Here is a 19125-nt window from a genome sequence, read left to right as displayed (position 1 = left end):
CAAAAATAAATAATAAAACATGAAAAACAATTTTTTTTAAGGCGCTAGATACCTTTTTTCTTCTTCAATCTTAAATGGAAGCCCAGTGCATAAGGCAAAAGCAGATCTGCCCTGGGTGGAGGTCTCAGCCCCTCTATTCGCCTGCCCCTCCTCACAGCAGTCCCCTCAGTACCCACCACAAAGCTCCAGGGGTCTGCCCACTGAGGGCAAAATAAAAACTGAGCTCAAGACCATCCTCCCTGGATTCTGTGACCTCAAAGGACCCCGCGCAAAGGAAGGAGGAGCACCCCGAGGTGAATGCCCGAGATCACATACCCGAGGCCTTGGTTCCAAGGGGGACCCTAAGTTCCAGCCTGCCCTCCCATGGCAGCCCCCGGGGGGCGGGAGAGGAGAGCACTTCCCGGGAAGCCTTAGAGACTGAGCCCCTGAATCAGGAAGCAGAAGAACTTCACAGGCCTGGGGATATTTGAATTGAACCCGGCAGCCGTCATTTTAGGGTTCTAGTGGGGAAAAAAGCATGATCGAGCTGGCATTTTAAGGTGTTCTCAGAGCAGATGAGTCAGGGGAGAGTGAGGTCAAGGACAACGGTGCCGTTTCAGGCACCGAGCGACTGGTAGGAGCGTGAGAATGAGGGTGAATCTTAGGGACTTTTGGGGAGGGACGGGGCGTGGCGGGGAGACAGGGACAGCGGTTGAGAAGCGGAAGCAGAAAGGAAGCGGCAGGCTTGAATCAGCGTTCCCGGGCCATGACCAAGTGTCAAAGATGCCGTGATCACAGAGAAAGGCTGAGAAGGGCCAGTTTGAGATAAGAAGACACAAGTTCCTTGGCTCAGGGGTGCGCCTTATCCAGCCACAAATACAGGGTCCCCTGCCTGGAGCTGTCACTTGGGCGTGCGGTGGCTGAGCTGTTTGGACGTTCAGGTGGGGGGAGAGAGAGAGAGAGCCGCCTTGACCATGACCTCTGCCGGCCCCACCCTCCCCTCCCAGCACAGGCGCTCCAGGAGCTGGCGCCAGGTCTGCGCCCGCAGCTGCTCCCCTCTGAATGCAAAAGATGAGCAGCCTGATTGCCTAATGGCATCTTTCTGGGAGGGGAGAGAGCACCGTTACACCCCCCCCTGCCTGCAGTGGAGCTGGGGCGGGGGGCGGGGAGGGGGGGAGGGAGGCAGCGTCCACATGATGCCCGTTGTTCTCGGTGCCCACGTGGGAAGCCTGCAGCCGCTGCGGTGGGTGGGGCTGCCCAGGCTGAAGAGAGGTGCAGGGGAATCATGCAGGCCCCTCTCTCTGTTGGCTGCTGCCGGGGAGGGAGGGTCAGGCATCCCCAGGGAAGTGAGCCCTCCCTCTCCCCCTGCCTGGCGGAGCCGTGGTCCTCTAAAATCACTCCCAGATTAATCAGGGGCCCTGCCACAGTCACAGCCCAGTTGGCTTTGGTGGCAACTCACAGGGTCCCAGCAGAGCCTGTGTGCGGGACCCCAGGGCCGAGCCTTCTGCTCAGGCAGAGAGATGTTTCTCTCTCTCTCTGTCTCTTCCTTACCCCTGTCTCTGTCTCTGTCTCCGTCTCCCCATCCTCTGCCTCGCGCTGCGCATCAGGCCTGGATCAGCCAGGGCAGCCATAAAAGGCAACAACATGCTGTCTGCAGGCTCGCACTGGCTCCGAGAAGCCTCCCCCCTCGGCCTCTGGGAGACCCTGGCCCCTGTGCTTTGCCTGTCCCCCCACCCAGCCCTCCACTGGAGGAAAAGTGGCCGGGGCCACGTGGCGTTAAAACCCTCGGGTTCTATCCAGTAGCGAAATGCTGGGACTCTTGGTCAGGGAGGTGATGGGGTTGGGTTCCCCGCCTGGGACTGCTTTGGGGACCAGCCAGGGTGACGCCAGCTGTCTGTCTCAGAGGGTGTCACCGACTCACAGCTTTCACAAAATTGATTTACACTGGCTTGCTAGGGCGGCTTGAGACACAGACATTTACTTTGTCCAGAGCTGTGAGATCCAGGCGGGGGGCACGGTCCGTCTCTCCCGAGGCCTCTCTCCCCGGCTTGCAGGGGCCACCTTCTCACTGCACCCTCCCGGGGCCTTTCCACGAGCACACGCGAGCCTGGCATCTCCCTGTGTGTCCTCTTATACATTTGCTCTTAGAAGGACACCAGTCAGCTTGGAGCAGGACCCACCCTCACGGCCTTGTTTTAACTTAATTCCTTCTTTAAAGGCCCCCTCTGCAAACGTACTCACAGTCTGATGTACTGGCAGTTGGGACGTCAGCCTATGACTTTGGGGAGGGACATAATTCAGTCTACAACACACAGGTGCCATGTGTCACTCTCGGGATCAAGGGCAGTGACAAGAAATCCACATCAGTGGGGGCGCCTGGGTGGCTCCGTCGGTTGAGCGTCCAACATCGGCTCGGGTCATGATCTCACAGTTGGCGGGTCCAAGCCCCGCGTCGGGTTCTGTGCTGACGGCTCAGAGCCTGGAGCCCGCTTGGGATTCTGTGTCTCCCTTTCTCTCTCTCTGCCCCTCCCCCGTTCACACTCTGTCTCTCTCTCTCTCTCCTTCAAAATTAAATAAACACTTAAAAAAAAAAAATAGAAGAAATCCACAGCGATGGGCTCTTGTGGGCTGGCAGTCCCCACTCTGGGCAGCTGCCGGGGTCATGCTGCCCCAGGCGTGGTCCTAGCCGAGCTGTGTCAGGGAGCAAACCCACGGGTGGGGTTCTGACTTCGAGACCCCCAGGGCATTGCCTCGAACCAGATGCAGGTAGGCCTTCGCTGATTCATTCGACAAACACTGAGCTGAGGGCCGAGTCCCTTACCCTCCCAGATCAGGCCTTACATCCCTCACCTGCACTTGGACCCCCCCCTTCTGGAAGTTCATCCTGCCTCCTATCCTGCCCTCACCATGCCTTCCTACTTCCAGCTCCAAAAATGCCGGTCTCCTCCTCTTCCTCCCCATTTAAAAGCTGCTGGGAGCTCCTCAATGCCTTGTTCCCTATAAGATCTTCCTGGTCCGAGCCCTGCCTCCTGACCCCCGTGATCCCCTGCGGTCACACCAGACTCCAGCCAGTCACTGCAAAAGCCGTGAGGCTCCCCACCTGGCGTCCCCTCTGGGGCCTCGCTGCGCCCCTCAGTCCCGCCCGATGCGGGACTCGAGCTCACGAACTGCGAGATCATGACCTGAGCCGAAGTCGGATGCTCAACCGACGGAGCCACCCAGGCGCCCCTGTTCTAGCATTTGGTACACGGTCCCACCTTACTGCTTTCCTTCACTGTCATACACATAGTTTACAGTTCACTGCCTTTTTTTTTTTTTTTTTTTTTAATGCTTCTTTATTTTGAGAGAGAGTGCAAGCAGGGGGAGAGGGCAGAGGGAGAGACGGAGAGAAAGAACCCCAAGCAGGCTCCACACTGGCAGCACAGAGCCCAGTGGAGGGCTCGAACCCACAAGCTGTGAGATTGTGACCTGAGCTAAAATCAAGAGTCGGACACTTAACCCACTGGGCCACCCAGGCGCCCCCACAGTTCACCATCTTGAGGCAGAGAGTCTTGGACGGAGGCTGGAGGGCCACCGCCGTCCAGAAGGATGGCCATCTGTGGCCCAATCGCACTGTTTACGAGACCTGTCCATCTTATAACCGGTGTCAGCACTTGGGTTTTTCTGTTGTGTACACGTTTTTTTTTTTTATAAAATAAGGCCAAAATGCAATACACAGCGTTCTGTTTAATAATGGAATCCTTTCCATTATCATGATGTTACCTAAAAGCCCACTAACTGGGGCGCCTGGGTGGCGCAGTCGGTTAAGCGTCCGACTTCAGCCAGGTCACGATCTCGCAGTCCGTGAGTTCGAGCCCCGCGTCAGGCTCTGGGCTGATGGCTCGGAGCCTGGAGCCTGTTTCCGATTCTGTGTCTCCCTCTCTCTCTGACCCTCCCCCGTTCATGCTCTGTCTCTCTCTGTCCCAAAAATAAATAAACGTTGAAAAAAATAAAAAATAAAAAAAATAAAAAAAAATAAAAGCCCACTAAGTAAGCCCAAATAAACATGTGGGCCTGGGGTGCTTCCCCAAAGCACAGGTAGAAAACTCCAGCATCCTACCCATCCCCCAGCTGCCGTCCTGCCGGCATCTGATGCAGGCAGCACTCTCCCGAGAGAAATCGATGTGTTCTGGGCTTGCTAAGTGGCGGGTGAGGAGGCAATGACAGGGGTCAGGACTCTGGCTGTCGGTGACAGCAACTTGGCTGGTCAGCCTGTGCAGAACTGGGAGTTGAGTCTCTCACGGACAGGGGAAGGCCAGGGTGGAGTGGCCACAGCCAGGCGCCCCCCCCGATCGCCCCCCCAACACACACATTCCCAGGCTCACAGCTCTGGGACCAGACGTCCCTTCTCCCCAAGGAGAGAAGGGCCCAGAGGCTTCGAGGGGCGTCTTCTGAAGGAAGGGCATTTCTGCACAGGCAGAAAACAACATGTGGCCAATTCAGCACTATTTTCCAGACTTCATGAAGACTGCAATAAAAAAATCTATTTTATTTTATTTATCTATTAGTTTATTTTGTGAAAGAGAGAGAGAGAGCAGGGGAGGGGCCGAGAGAGAATCCCAAGCAGGTTCCACGCTGTCAGGGCAGAGCCTGAGGCGGGGCTCAAACTCACAAACCGTGAGATCACAACCTGAGCTGAAATCGAGAGTCAGACGTGCCACCAACGGAGCCACCCAGGCGCCCCTAAAAAATCGATTTTAAAAGCCACAGACCCACACAGGAAATTTTATAATGGCATCTATCTATCTATCTATCTCTACCACACACATAACACTATTTATCTTTAATTTAATTCTGGGTTACAGAGGTACCTCCAAAGTCTTAGTGCAGTTTTAAGTTTTAGTAACTTAAATGCGAATGCTACAGAGCTACAATACACATAGTTGAATATTTACTTATTTAAATTCCTTTTATACTTAGCTTCCTGACATTTGAAGGCTAAGGTTTTCATTTTAACTCTTTGTGTGCCAGAGTCTGCATGGATAGGCAGGGAGAGGAGTCCTCTCCCACGGGCACCTTGGTGAGCTGGTCGACCCCCCCCCCTTAAAATCATGTTAAAGCTGTCAAGGGGCGGCCCGGGTGGCTCGTCGGTGGGGCGTCCGACTTCAACTCAGAACATGATCTCACGGTTCACGGGTTCGAGCCCCGCGTTGGGCTCTGTGCTGACAGCTCAGCGCCTGGAGCCTGCTTTGGATTCTGTGTCTCCCTCTCTCTCTGCCCCTCCCCTACTTGTGCTCTCTCTCTCTCTATTTCTCAAAAATAAACATTTAAAAAATCACCAATTTCACAGTTCAAAGACCCACTGAACTGTAGCATTTAAAAATGTAGCATTTTTAAAATATATTGAGAGAAATCCATGCATCTCCATGCATATTAGAAAATCCAAATTATACTGAAATGTGTAAGATAAAAACAAAAGGCTGCCTCCCCCAGCCCCTCTCCCCAAAGGTAGCCACTAACAGTGTCTCGTGTGTCCTTCCAGAAAACTTTTTCTCGGTGATTATGAGCATGTATGTGCATTTCCATTTTTATATTTGCACCCAGAAGACGGCCCCTCTCACACTATGCTGCTTCTTGCTTTTTCCCGTTGGAAATTTGTCCTGATGCATTTTTCACATCAGTGTGTATGGCTGCCTCCTCGTTAAAATTTTTTAATGTTTATTTATTTTTGAGAGAGAGAGACAGAGCATGAGCCGGGGAGGGGCAGAGAGAGAGGGAGACACAGAATCCGAAGCAGGCTCCAGGCTCTGAGCTGTCGGCACAGAGCCCGACGCGGGGCTCAAACTCATGAACCGTGAGATCATGACCTGAGCTGAAATCAAGAGTCGGTCACCCAACAGACTGGGCCACCCAGGCGCCCTCGGCTGCCTCCTTTTTAATGCACTCTGATGCATGGTGTGTGTGTGTGCTGTGATATATTCAACCTGTTAATATTTTGGTGAACATGTTAACCAAATATATGGAACTCTAAGGATGAACATTTCAGTGGTTTCCAGTTTGGATTGGTTTCTGCGGCACAAAATCAGAGTCACTGTAGAAAAACCCGGACAGATGGTTTTCCAGTCCAGAGCAGGTCCCTAGCAGTGGGTGTGCTGGGTCACAGGGGTGTCTCCTTACCCTGCCTCCCCCGAAGGGGCCTGCCCCCGCCCCCTCCCCACAGCCACAAAGATGCTTTGCTGGGCAAACTTCTCGGGGCATCTGGACACCCAGGCGCCACGTACTGACCTGCGCTCTGGGCAACATCGCTCACATCTGACGCTGAGCTGGATGGAAACTGAACGGAGAGCCCTGCTCCCGGCTCCCGCCCGGCTCCCCCTGGCTGCCTTTTGTGAGCGACAGAAAGTCAAGGCCCTTCAGGGTTTGCCACTTACGACCCGCGGTTGGGCTCGTGCAGAATTGCAGCCCAGCTTCGCTCGCTCTGCCGTGAGGGACAGAGCTCCTCCGCTCTGCGGCCGCTCCTCCCTGCCCCTGCCGAGGCCGCCACCCTGGCTGCACCCCCCGGGCGCCGAGTCCCAGAGGCCTGGGCGTGCTGCCTTCGCCGCCCGGGGAGCTCACTCCGTGTGTGCCTCCCCCTTGTAAACCGGGGGTGTCCCCGGATCCGCCGGCCCGCTGTCCATCACAGCTCCTTGGGCCGCGTGTCCCCAGTGCCCCCCAGCATTCCTGTAGGCTGGAGTCACTCCTTCCTCCCAAGAAGGCCATCTCGGGACGCTCCTTCCAGCCGTCTGTTTATTGAGTCCATTCGTGGGAGAGCCGGGCCTCCAGGAGGTGGGGGAAATGGACACTGAAACGGGAGGAATGAGGTTCCGGGAGGCAGAGCCTGCGAACGCACCTTCTCTGTGATGGCCCGGCCCCGGATGGCCCGCCAGTTTTCCTCTGGTGCCTTTAGTCGCACCCAGAGTGTGGGATGGGAGTCCCCAGTCCCCTTACCAAGATGGCATCCACAGGCTTTGGCCAGCACCCACCCGGAAAGGGTAAAGAGACTGAGGTCCAAAGGTCAAAAGCACAGCACCTCGGCCCTTATCGTCTTGGCCAAACAGCGTTAGCTCGGGGATCATACGGATTCCACCTGCCGGTTAACCGTGGCCCCCACCAGGGTCCTCCCGACCATGCCCAACAGACAGGCACCGGTGCCGTGTGGGCTCAGGCTGGCCCTCGGCGGCCCCTTCCTCTCCTGACGCTCTGCCCACCGCTGCCCCACCTCCCCAAGGCGGTCACCGGCCTCCAGTGCCCCCACCGCGGTGGCGCATCCCTCCTGCCCGGGGGCCAGGGTCAGGTCGCTTTCACCAAGGGGTCGGGGACGCCTGGGTGGCGGTATCCGAGTAAACCGTGTCGAGCTCCGGGCCCCGGGCGCTGACTCTCTCTTTGTCTTGCAGGAAGAGGAGCAGCAGCATGATGGCCAGGAGGACCCACCCCGAGCAGAGCCTGAGGAGGAAGATGGTGAGTGGGATCCCTGCCATCAGACTCTGGCCGGCCAGGAGAAGGGAGCAGGCGTGTCCGGGCGCGTTAAGGAAACTGGCCAGCTCGAACCCGAGCGGGTGGAAGGCGGTGGGCTTGTCCTGGGCACCCCCGGGGGCCAGTGCCCTGGACGGACAGAGGCAGAACCAAGCACCGTGTGGGTTTCCGCTGGGTCTGTCGTGTTTTATTTCTTAAAAACAAACACAAAAAATCAGGGGCGCCTGAGTGGCTCCCTCGGTCGGTGAAGCGTCCGACTCTTGATCTTGGCTCAGGTCATGATCTCACAGTCTGTGAGTTCGAGACCCGAGTCAGGCTCTGAGCTGCTGGTGCGGAGCCTGCTTGGGATTCTCTCTCTCTCTCTCTCTCTCTCTCCTCTCTCCTCCTGCCCTCTCAAAATAAATAAACTTAAAAACAAAAGCCAAGAAAACAAAAAACAGCAACATGTCAACATTTGTTCATCTACACGGCAAGTACACGGAGGACGTGCATTCGTGTATGTCCGAAGTAGTTCTCAATTGGTCAAAAGGCAAGACTGTTGCTGTGACTTTTGGCCGACTGCTGGCAGGGGCAGTGGAAAGAACGCGTTGCAGGAATGCAGTGACCACGGCTGGTGTGGGCGTGTGGGCTGGCGGTGCGGCTGCGCTGGGGGGCCCCCGGCACCCCGCTGAGGCCCCACAGGCCGCTGCTGCAGCTTCTGTCAATACTTCCCCTGGGGCAGGCAGCTGGGGAGCCCGGTGGGGGGGACCCTGCTCTCCTAGCTTCTCCATCATCTGGGGGTTAGAGACGCACGGGAACTGTGGCCCTGGGGTCTGTCCCTGCCTCGTGGCCCCAGGTGGCTGCAGGGATGCCAGAGGTGGGGATCCCGTTGGTGACTTGGGGACACAGAAAGGGGCAGGAGCCGAGGCCGCTGGAGGCCCGTCGGCCAGGACAAGGGGAGGCTCACTAGCCCCACCCCCAGCCGTGTGCCTCATCACTGGGCCCTCCCTCCTTATCTGACTGCTGCCCCTGGACGGCCCCCAGCCCCCAGCCGCCACCTGCCAGCTCTGACAAGGCAGGGGAGGGGAGGGGAGGGCTATGGCCCCAGCTGTCAGAGGAAAGAAGAGTGGGCCCCCAGGCCCTCGGCAGTGAGCAGCTCAGCTCCCAGGCTAATTGATTAGTGTCGCTAAGATGCCCTTCCTAAGCAAATTGGTGAGTCAGTCACACAAGGCTGCGAGAAGTCCTCCTCCCCGGGAGGCTCTCACATTGAAACCCCCTGGTCTGGCTGGATTGGACGCGGCCGCGGATCACTCGGTACGCCACGTGTGATGTGATTAAGGGAAAAGCTTTTCCAGACGGCCGTTCGTTCGTTCGTTCTGCCTGGCTCGGAAAACATAAAATCATCAGACCTGCCCCGTAAATTGAAACCTTGAGCAGCACCCAGCTGGCAGAATTAAAATCGCTATTTTTCTAAAACATAGCAACACAATGACCTTGACGTTGAGGGTAATTGGGTTTCTTTGTTGCCTCTCTTGGAGGTCCAAAGCGTCCTCGTTGGCAGTTGGTGCGTTGGTCGGTGAGCTCAGTCTGAGACCGCAGCTCTGTGTGATTCCGCCCCGAAGGCAGGCTTCTCAGGGCTTTCCTGGCAACCAGGAACCCAGGCCCCTCAGACAGGGGCTCGGAATTACTCAGCAAAGCACCCAGATCCTCAGATGCAGGCAGGCCATACCTGGTGCTGTCGGGAGCCCCTGATCCTGCGGTCCCCAAGGACCCAGCCCTTGGTTTGTCAGCCTGAGCTGTGTTCCAGAAGAGCCGGCCAGCGGGGACCAGGGTCTCCAGTGGGGGATTGGGATGGGGGGATGGGAACGGATTCCCCTGTCTCTGCCCCAAGCCCTGTCTCACCCGGAGGAAGAAACAAGCCCCCCCTCCCCGACCACGCGGCCTGGCCCCTCTCTCTGCCACCCAGTGCCGCTGGCCTCCCTGCTTTACTGGATCTGTCTGCCAGACAGCACAGGGTTTGCTCCCTTCGACTATCATCTGCAAAACCCTTCCCGATGCCACCCCCACCCCATCTCCAGTGAAACTTCCAAGCAGCCCCCTCCCTGCCTCCCACACCCCTGTTCTTTCTGCAGAGCCCTCATGACCAGCGTCAAACGCTGTATTTTACTTATCTTGGCTTGCTGCCCGTTTGATTCACGGCTAAGCCCCCAGCACCTAGCAGAGAGCTCACTTCATGTCTGCAGAAAGAATAAGGAGCCCATGAATCCTGGTACTAATGTAGGAACTTCTCCCTAAGACAAGGCCACAGCCCCTGGGGCGCCCCAGGCCCCAGGCCGTCTGCCCTACACCTGCTGGGTTGAAGGACCACTTACGGCCATCGATTCCCAGGGCGGGGGGGCTCTCTCCCTCCAATACCCAGCCCAGGGCTCCGCTCTGAAGCTCTTTTCTCTTCCGTCCTGGCAGTCTCTGCTCAGCACCTGCCCTGACTCCCTGTCGCACATTCCTGCCTTTCTCTGTCCAGACCTCTGGCGTGCCCTCTCATCGGGCCTCGAGATTGTTTGTTCTAAGGCAGCTAAGGAGTCTGCTCTCGGGGACTGGCAAATCCCGGTACACCTATTCAGGACTAGGCACCGGTTTGGATGCCCAAATTCAACACGGTGTGAAAGATCCCACATCACTCCTGTGAGCTGGATGCGTTGTTTCAGATTTCCGATAGCTGGCGGGCCTCCCCCAAGCCCCAGAGCCTGGAGGACCTCGGCAGAAGGATCAGGGGTTCCTGTGCCACCCTCCGGGCCTGGGACCCGAGGAGAGGCAGGGAGCCCAGCACCTTGGCCCAGCCTGCTGGGTCTGATGTAATTCACACAGCAGTAATGGGGGGGCGGGGGGGAGCGGCTTCAATGACGACGGTAGAGTGTCCTCGAAGGCAGCGGCTTGGCGGGAGCCTTTGCCAGACAGCTCTGTGGATGGCTCAACCCTGCCTTGGGGGAGGGGTCCAGCATTTGGTGGATGGAGCCATACCGTTTGGGGAGGGGGACTGATTTCTCTCCAACTATCTCATTTTTGTCTCTGTATCCCCCTCTCGAGTCCCTAAGTCACTGTGGGATTTCATGGAAAGAGTGTGGGAGGGAGCCCTGCCAGTCGAGCAGAAAAGTCGCAGGTGCCCTCTCGGAGGCCTGGGCAGCACATGCGTGGTCACCGGGGTGGACGCGGGGGGGGGGGGAGGGACTCGGAGTCTGTGGGAGGCGCCCAGCCCCCCCCCCCCCAGTCCCACGCGCCAGCTCTTACCCCCTTCCCCGTCTCCTCCCTGCAGGGGGAGAGGTCTTCTCCTTTAAATACAGCCCCGGGAAGCTGCGGGGAAACCAGTACAAGAAGATGATGACCAAAGAGGAGCTGGAGGAAGAACAGAGGTAGGCCGCACACCTTCCCCTCCGACCAGCCAGGGCTGTCTGGCCCCTGCCCTCGGGGGCCAGGAAAGGAGGCGAGCCGAGCCTCGGGCCAGCTGCCTGTCCCCACCCCCTGCCATTCTCCGTTTTGTTTCCGTTTCAGGGCTTCTTTCCTATCTGTCTGTCCTGCCTCCACTCAGCCAGGCTCGTCTCCCCTGGAGACGGTCCCCTCAGGGCGCTTGGGAGGACCCGCTGAGCCCCTCCCCTGCCCCACCCCGCCATGCTGCAGAGGGAAAAAGCAGGGGGAAGAGCCTGGACCAGATAGAGTTCATGACAGAACCAATCTGTCACTTCAGGACAGAGCTCGATTCTTCCTGCTCATCTCTCTGGCCGCTCCCCTCCGGCCCCTCCTCGCCCAGCGGCCGCCTTCCTTCTGTATCTGTTCTGCTCCATGGAGCTCGGAGGCCGAGGCAGCCGTGTAGCGCCCCAGGTTTAGAGTCAGGCGCCCCCCACCCCCGCCGCACACCCCCCGCACACCCGTGGGCTAACCTCCGCGCATCCTCTGCGCTCCGTCCCGCCAGCGTGCCAAGGAGCGCTCTGGAAACAGCAGGACAGCTGGGGAAGGGAGAACCGGGGGTCTGACCCCGAGCCCCGCCCGCTCATTAGCACAAGCTGCGGTTCTCGGGTCACGGGGGACAGGAGGGTTTATTTTTCCAGAATGCATAACTCAGCCACCCTTTCATTGCCACTGGCCACACCACTCAGGGTCCCTCAAAAGTCAGAAGCCGCTCTGTCCACGAGAACCCGCATTTCCCTTCCTGCGGCTGTTCCCTGCTTCTTCCAAAGCCGGCCTGGAAGGCTCTTCCCCGGGGGGCGGAGGGGTGGCGGTGTCGGCCCAGAGCGAGGAGGACCCGGAACAGGGGGACCTGGCCTCCAGGGGAGCCCCCCCCCCCACTCCTCCGTGCTGTTGACACTGCCTGTGGGTGTGACCCGGTTTGCTGCCTTTATATTTCAGGATTGAGCTGACTTCTGACCTCACTTCCCTGTAGCACGTTCCTTAGGTCCTGAGCCACACATAATCTTGCAAATCCTTTTGGTAAGGAGACGGACTTCTTAGACCACTGGTGCTTCCCCCTTCCTGTCTGTTAATGTGTCCCCAACATGACTGGCGTGGTCTAAACCTCCCCCATCCCCCCCGCCGCCTTCATAACCAATTAATTCATTCTGCGCACCGAGCACCCAGCCGCCTCGTTCTTCGCCAGCACGGGGGTCGCTGGGTGACCAGGCCCCTCTCCCAGGGCTGCAGGGTCCTGGGAGCCCAGTGAACACGCGTCCCCCGTGGGCCTCATGGACCAGCTGGTGGGGAGCTAGCGCCCCCTTGTGAGGCTGGGCAGAACTGTCATTCCCCTGGGGACCAGGGAGGCTGCGGGGGAAACCCGCTGGCTGTCCCCCTGCCACTTTGGTCCTGCCCTAAGAAGGTGATGCAGCTGATAAAACCTCGTGTGGCAAAAACCCCAGGCTCCCACGTTGTGGGACAGGCAGGTTTTTCGGCTCAGAGGAAGGGGTGGCCGACTTCAGCCCTGGTCACTATGCTCAGTGTGACCAGAACACGGCCACTCTGGTTTTCCTGTGGCCTGTGGTGGCTTCTGCGCTGCTGTGGCCGGAGTGAGAAAGCCCACAAAACCCAAAAGAGTCCGTATCGGGCCCTTTACAGAAACATTTCGCAGCCCCGGGATTAAGGATAGGCAGGGCTGGATGCACCTGTGGGCTCTCGAAGGTCCCCGTGGATGGAGCGGAGGTCCTGGTTCCCAGTGCTCAGAGGACGTGAGGAGCCGCTGGAACAGGAAGGACCAGTTAGGGGATGGATGCCAGGCCTCGGGCCAGGGGTCAGGCGGCCATTGTCGCTGGGCTCCGACCTGGGACCTTGGCGATGGGGAGGGAAAGTCCCTTCTCTGTTATGTTGAGACAGGAGGGTCTTTCGCCACGGAGTCTTTGGGGACTTGTCGTATACCAGTTCACACCTGGCTATTCCGTGCGGTGGAGACCGCGCCCCGGGTGTCGCTCTTGGGGTGAAGGGGGCGATCTCTCCTCATCTGTAGGCTGTGGTTATCACCGCTGCGCCCCAACTTGAGGGGCTAAACACCGTCCTCGAAGGGTGGAGCTGGAGTTCATGTTCATTTTCATTACCGCTCTTCCCCAGCATGCTCCCCGCGGCTGTTGGACGAGCCTGCCTGTGCCTGCTCCCTCCTGCCCCTGCGCGCGCGGCACTGCATGGGGCCCCTTGACGCGCCACCCCTCTTAACGGCTGCTTCTGTTCCTTGCATGGCCACGCTTGGGGTTGCAGAGGCTGGCAGGTTTGGCTTTGTCTTTTCATCTACAGCACGGTGGTTTCCGTGTGGCCCGGGAGAGAGCCGACGGGTGCGAGGTAGCTCTGGTCCCAGCTGAGTCTAGGAGACGGCCCTGGAATCCCAGTATGGAAAAGAACAGGCATATTATTGTCAAACCACTGAAACCACAGGCCAGCGAAAAGTCTGCTCCCTTCTCTGCCTGTCAAGATTCTTTCTGGCCAAACTCTGCCTGTTTCTAATTCCTTTCCTGGCACTCCGGGTCCCAGTCGAGTTGCAAGCTAGTTAACAAATAAATGCTGTTAAGTCCCCGACGTTAAATTTATCACCTCAGCCAACAGAGCCGTATCCAGAGCCCAAATCTTTAGTGGTCCCACTAAAGAGCATCCCCCAAAGCCTCACTTTATACGTTTTCAGAACACGGCCTTTAGGAAGCAGGACTAAAGTCAAGACCCCAGATTGTTCTTCCGCGTGTTTTAAACGGACTTTCCCATCCTTAGAATCGCCCGCAGGTCAGGTTCCTTCTGCCCAAGGGGTCGGAAATGGTAAGGTTTGCAAATCCAGAGACAGCTGCTGCCTAAGAATGAGCCCGCTTCTCACTGGCTGCACCCCCTCCTCCGAGGTGTCCCCTGGGGCCTACTCACAGGTATCCTCGGCACTGCCATGCCGGGCTGGGGGACTGTGCGTTAGCACCGAAGCTCCTCTGGGAGGCGCCCCATCCAGCCTCAGGGTGTAGCTGGGCTGGCGGGTTTGCAGGCTGCGGACCGCTCCTCCCCGCTCCCAGAGCCAGTGAAGCTGGAGGCTTGGCAGGAAAAAGAAAAAAAAAGCACCCCTGGCCACACCTGTCCTTGTATGCCATCCGTTCGTCCCACCTTCCGGTCCAGAGGAAAGTGGCTCTGATGGATGGGAACCTGGGACCCCAGCACCCACTCCATTCTGAAGGTCCTCAGCAATGTCCTGACCTTTCTGGGTGTGGACACGACTCTAGTGGGAGGTGTTTTGTTCAGCATAACAGGGAAGGGCGAGAGCGGGTGGAGGAACCCAGGCTGTGGGATATTCCCGCGTCCGCAACCTGGTGTGTCCGTGAAGGATTTATTTGCCCGTGTGAAGGTCTAGAAACATGAGCGACGCTGACCTCCAGAAGAGGGCGCCAGAGGGACAAAATCGTCCCCTCTTCCCTCATCAAGTCTGTGGGCTTCTGGGTGTTGTTTAGACGGGGTGGGCACACATCCTAGGGTGCCAGTGTCCCCGGCGGGGACAAAACCCAGCCAGTGGGAATAGGAAGAGCGGGACGGGAGGGCCCCAGGGAAGCACATAGCCAAAGATCCGGAGCACCCAGTATCTGTCCAGACGTCTGCCCTGCCCAACTGCCTAGATGCGGGGGCCGCCTCTGCCTAAGTGCCTCGCGGACGCAGAATGGGGGTCGGCGGGCTGCCACGGTGCCACGCTCTGGGGGACAGACTGTCTTGCTGCAGGTGATGAGAAGCAAACTTACCCCGTGTCTGAGAAACCAGTGTCCAGCCCGGCTTCTGCAACTCCAAGCGTCCTCCCCCGTCGTCCCCGATGCCCCCCTTTCCTCCCTGCCCCCACCCCCGCCCCGTGATACTTGCAAGATGGAAGGAGTAAAATAAATGATCTTTTCTCCCTATTTCTCTTTACAGAACCGAAGAATAATGAAGTTATCCTTAGCCTCCTGCTAAAGGCTTTTTCCCTTTGACATCTTAAAAGCTTGAGCGCTAGAATGGAAATCCCCAGAGCGGAGCCACGCGGGCTCCCGGGTGCCTCTTGCCTACATAAACCCGCTGGGACCTAGAGCCTCCGTCAGGACCCGTCAGGACCCGTCCCTCGGCAGGGAGGATGCCAGGGGGCGCCCTGGCCCCCCACCCCCGGGGGAGATGCGTTCCCCCCTGTTGGCGCGGATGGCTCCGTTAAGCAAGGGTTTCGTAGACTTTGATTTTTCGTATTACTGAACCCAGCTCTCCACACACCCTTCACACCTGTGATATGGCCAGTGGCAGCCACCTTGTCATTTTAAAACCATGTGGCTGCATTCCAGCCCCCCAGCCCCTGCCTTTTCCTCCACTGACGCCTAACCCGGGAAAGACTTGGAGGCGTGCCAGGCAAATGAGGGAGAGACGCCGGCGCTCAGTGGCTGGCTTAGGGGTGGTCTTGTCTTCCTCTCCCTGGGGACCCACGTCCCCCTTCCGGGCGCGGTTGTTGGGGGGGCGGTGAGAGACGCTATATCGACGGCGGGGTGGCAGGGAACCAGCGTCGGCTAGAGATTCGCGGTTGCCCTGACTCTTCATTTCGAGGAGGCTTGAATCCAGCCCTGTTGTTGCTAAAAGAAGCCTTTTCACTGACGCTCTTATCAAGCTCGGCCGAATCTCCACCTTCGCTTTGGCAGAAGCAATAATAATAGTTTGCTTGAAATAGATCTCTCGACTATGCCTTTTTCCTAGAAGGTTTCATAGATAAGTTAGAATTTCGCGAGAGAATGAGAGCAGTCCCAGATCCGTTTCTTGGAATTTTCTATTGGACGACGTTTATACTATACCAGACTAATGTGCAGTTTTTAGATGTGTTGGTTACAACATTTTTTTAAGCAGTAAGTTTTTTAGAAAAACGATCGCCATCTGACGGAAGGCCGGGATGTCAACCCCTAGGCCGTGTCGCATTCCCAGTGACCCTCTCGTCTGGGCCTCGAACCTTAGGTTTAGGGACGGAGCGCGGGACAGAACACCAGCCACACCCCGAGACCTGACAGGTAGATGCTGTCTTGTTAGCACCCAGGTCCCCACACACGCAATACGACGGCCTTGTCCAGACTGGGATCTTAATGACGCCGTGAGCGGGTGACTGCCTCCCTCCGGGTCAGCTACCTAGCTAGTTAGTTGTCTGGAATCTTTCTGAACATGGCTCGTGGGCCCCAAGCCTCACGTCCTCCTGATGGCTTGGATCTGTGTATTCAGCCTTTGTTCAGCCCAATAAACTTTGAGTAGATGATCTCGGTGACCGTGTGTTTTTTCAGTTTCGCTTTGCTTTTAAGAAATCATGTCCTTTGAACCCATTAGAATTTGAGCTCTCATTCTGATGCCCGTTACCCTCTAGCAGAGCACAAGTCCTATGTCTGCGAAAACTGCCCGAGCGCCGCGGCCGGCGAAAATACCTGAGAATTTGCGTTCACTCGGGGCGGGGGGATTGTGATGCCGTCCAGAGAGCCCAACACACACCCTTTCCATTCCCAGTGCTTTTGTCGGACTGTAGGGTACAGAACACCTATGGCAGGACAGGAAAACGGACCGTAGAAATCACAGTTCCCAGGGCGACGACGAGAGGCTGGGAGTTGGGACTTGAGTATTTCAGCTTCTAGATGCTGCGCTAGCCAGGAAACCTCCTGCTGGATGGGAGATAAGGGGTCACCGCCGAAGGAGTCTGGTGGGACGAGACCAGACGGTGGGACCCCGCCCCGGGCAGCGCTATGGGTGCTGGGTGGCCGGAGGCCGTGCCGAAGCCCTGCCGTGCGGCGTCTAAAGCGGAGCCGGCCGCAGGGAAACCTCAGGACCAGCCTCGCTGCCAGCGCCTGGAGCGGGAACAGGCCCCAGACTGGCCCCGAGCCCTGTTTCCTGCTGCCATTTCACCCCAGCCTTTCACAACACTCGCGCCCCTGGGAGCTGTCCTGTGCTGGTCAGATGGGGTGGCTGAGCCTCTTCAAGACAGCAGCCCTTGAGAGGCACCCGGGTGGCTCAGTCGGCTGGGCTTCCGACTCTTGATTTCAGTTCAGGTCATGATCTCCTGCTTCGCGAGTTCGAGCCCGGCGTCGGACTCCATGCTGACCGTGCAGAGCCTGCTTGGGATTCTCTGTCTCCCTCTCCCGTTGCTCCTCCCCTGCTCATTCTCTCTCTCTCTCTCTCAAAATAAATAAGAACTTAAAAAAAGAAAAAGATAAGAGCCCTTCACTCACAGGCCTGTGTGCAGGCCAGTTCAGGGCGCCCGCTGGCCATAAGGTATATGTGAAAAGTAGGAAGAGGTGCCCCTTCCTCCGGGCAGCGAGACCCCGTACCAACCCTGCCCCTGGTCAAGCCTCCATGCGCACCTCCGTTTGCTCCCTGCTTCCCAGCTGGTAACGGTTTCCGTCCTCATCCTCCTAAAAGGCTGTCACTAACATGGTTTCTCGTGGGTTCTCCGGCCACGGAACGGAAACAGCCCTCTCCCCGTTACGTCCCGGGTCACGCGAGATCTAAGCTCAGAAGGCACCCACGGGGAAACAGGGGCGCAGGAACGCTCAGGGTCACGTGGGTCCCCAGACCTGCAGGGAAAACCCCAGACTTAGAACCCGCTTTTAGAACCTTTGGGCTGAGGCCGTTCGGCCCAACCAGCTCGTGTGCCTTGAGTGGATCTGGCTTCGGTTTAACTTTCTTGCTGTCCCGGAAAGCAGACGCGGCACCAGCCGAGAGGGGAGCGCCCCAGCCCCGGACGCGCTGGGCGGCCCCCTGCGCTGGGCCCCCGAGCACCTTCTTCCTCTGTCCCCTCTCTTCCCCACAGAGTGCAGAAGGAGCAGCTGGAGGCCATCTTCAAGCTCATGAAGGACAACAAGGAGACGTTTGGGGAGATGACAGACGGCGATGTGCAGGAGCAGCTCCGGCTCTACGACATGTAGGCCGCCTCCGCCCGCGAGGCCCCGTCCCCGACTTGCCGGCTGCGGCAGGCTCGCTCGCTCGCTCTCGCGTCTGTAGCTCTAGAGGCGCTACACACGGGCCATGCGGTTCCCAAAACTTAGGCATGGTTTTCCAGCAATCGGGATTATTGTCTTCGGAGTCAGACATTTTTTTTTTTTTTTTTTTTTGCTAAGAGAATGCTCCCCTACGGCTTGCGTCCGTGCAGTCACAGAAGCTTCCAGAAAGCCTTCTGAGGCAGAATGAGAGCGCAGGGTTGTTAGACTGGACACTCGGGCAGCAGGACCTGTTACCCGTCTTCCCACAGCACCCCTGAATCCTTCCCACACCCATGTGCCCAGGGGGCCGTGTTGGGGGGCTCTGAGTGTCCTTTTAGCAAAAACTCGAACTCGACCCTCACCTTCCACACTGGAGCAGATCGGTGTTATCAGAGTTGGGACCCTCGGAGAGCTTCCCCCGCGGACGCATGAGACTTACTTTACATATAGGCTCATCTGAGTGCTTATAATGCACCCAGGGCCACGCTAGCTACTAGAGGTAGAAGAAATCACATATGCAACACCGGGCCTCCCTTTAAGGAGACGAAAGTCCTTCAGAGAAGCGAGGCACGTGTGCAGGGAGAGAGCAGGTCCCCAGACAGCCTTCAGCAAAACACCAGAATGACCTCACGGGACAGCGTCCGGGACACGTCAGGAGGTCAGTAAATCTCTGGGAGTCCGCGAACTTGCGAGGACGCAGATCACGGCGGGGCTCCTGCCTGCTGCACGGGCCCTGTTTCTGTTCGCCCCACAGGCCGGAAAATTCCTAGCCAACCGAGCTGGAGAGGGTCTGCCCCAGAGAGAGCCCATGACGTTCTTAGAAATATTTTGTATTTGCTGAAATAAAGCTACGTCAACACAGTGAACTCAAAACAGCGGTGGCATTTTGCATACCTCACGTTAGAGATTACGGGGGTGGGGGTAAGTTCCTCTCCCTCCGTCCTCTCCTCTTGCTCCTGGAATTCTCCTCGGGCACCTCCCCTGTCTGCTCCTGCCATTCCTTTTGCTTCCTTGTGGACCATCTGCACAGGAGAAGGGTCTATTCTCTGCTGTCCTACCCAAATGTCAGTGCTTTAAAAACAAACCAAAAAAAAGGTATATATATCTTGACACTGCTTTAAAAAAAAAAATTATGATGTTAGACTTCCTTGTTCCCTTCGTCACCTCCCAGGGACCCCTTCCATCGTGTGGCGGGCAGGGCCACCTCTCCCAGGGCCGCCCTGCCATGCGCATTGCC

General features: G+C 57.7%; 1 protein-coding gene across 3 annotated transcripts in view; it reads left to right on the top strand.

The window, feature by feature from the left end:
- MXRA7 (matrix remodeling associated 7) overlaps positions 1 to 18754 on the top strand; it is a 28211-nt gene extending 9457 nt beyond the window's left edge. The window contains exons 2-5 of one of the 3 annotated variants that reach the window (XM_045489740.1): positions 7392 to 7455; positions 10760 to 10856; positions 11848 to 11928; positions 14839 to 16180. In XM_045489740.1, coding sequence (XP_045345696.1) covers positions 7392 to 7455; positions 10760 to 10856; positions 11848 to 11881 — 195 coding nt within the window. In that variant the 3' untranslated portion in view covers positions 11882 to 11928; positions 14839 to 16180. Of the gene's footprint in view, positions 1 to 7391; positions 7456 to 10759; positions 10857 to 11847; positions 11929 to 14838; positions 16181 to 17719 lie in introns of those variants that run through there. The other 2 variants (XM_045489739.1, XM_045489741.1) reach the window with 2 other exon arrangements.
- Positions 18755 to 19125: the final 371 nt, after the last annotated feature.

Source organism: Leopardus geoffroyi, chromosome E1, assembly GCF_018350155.1.
Source record: "Leopardus geoffroyi isolate Oge1 chromosome E1, O.geoffroyi_Oge1_pat1.0, whole genome shotgun sequence".
NCBI lineage: Eukaryota > Metazoa > Chordata > Mammalia > Carnivora > Felidae > Leopardus > Leopardus geoffroyi.
This window is presented reverse-complemented; position numbering and strand designations above follow the sequence as displayed.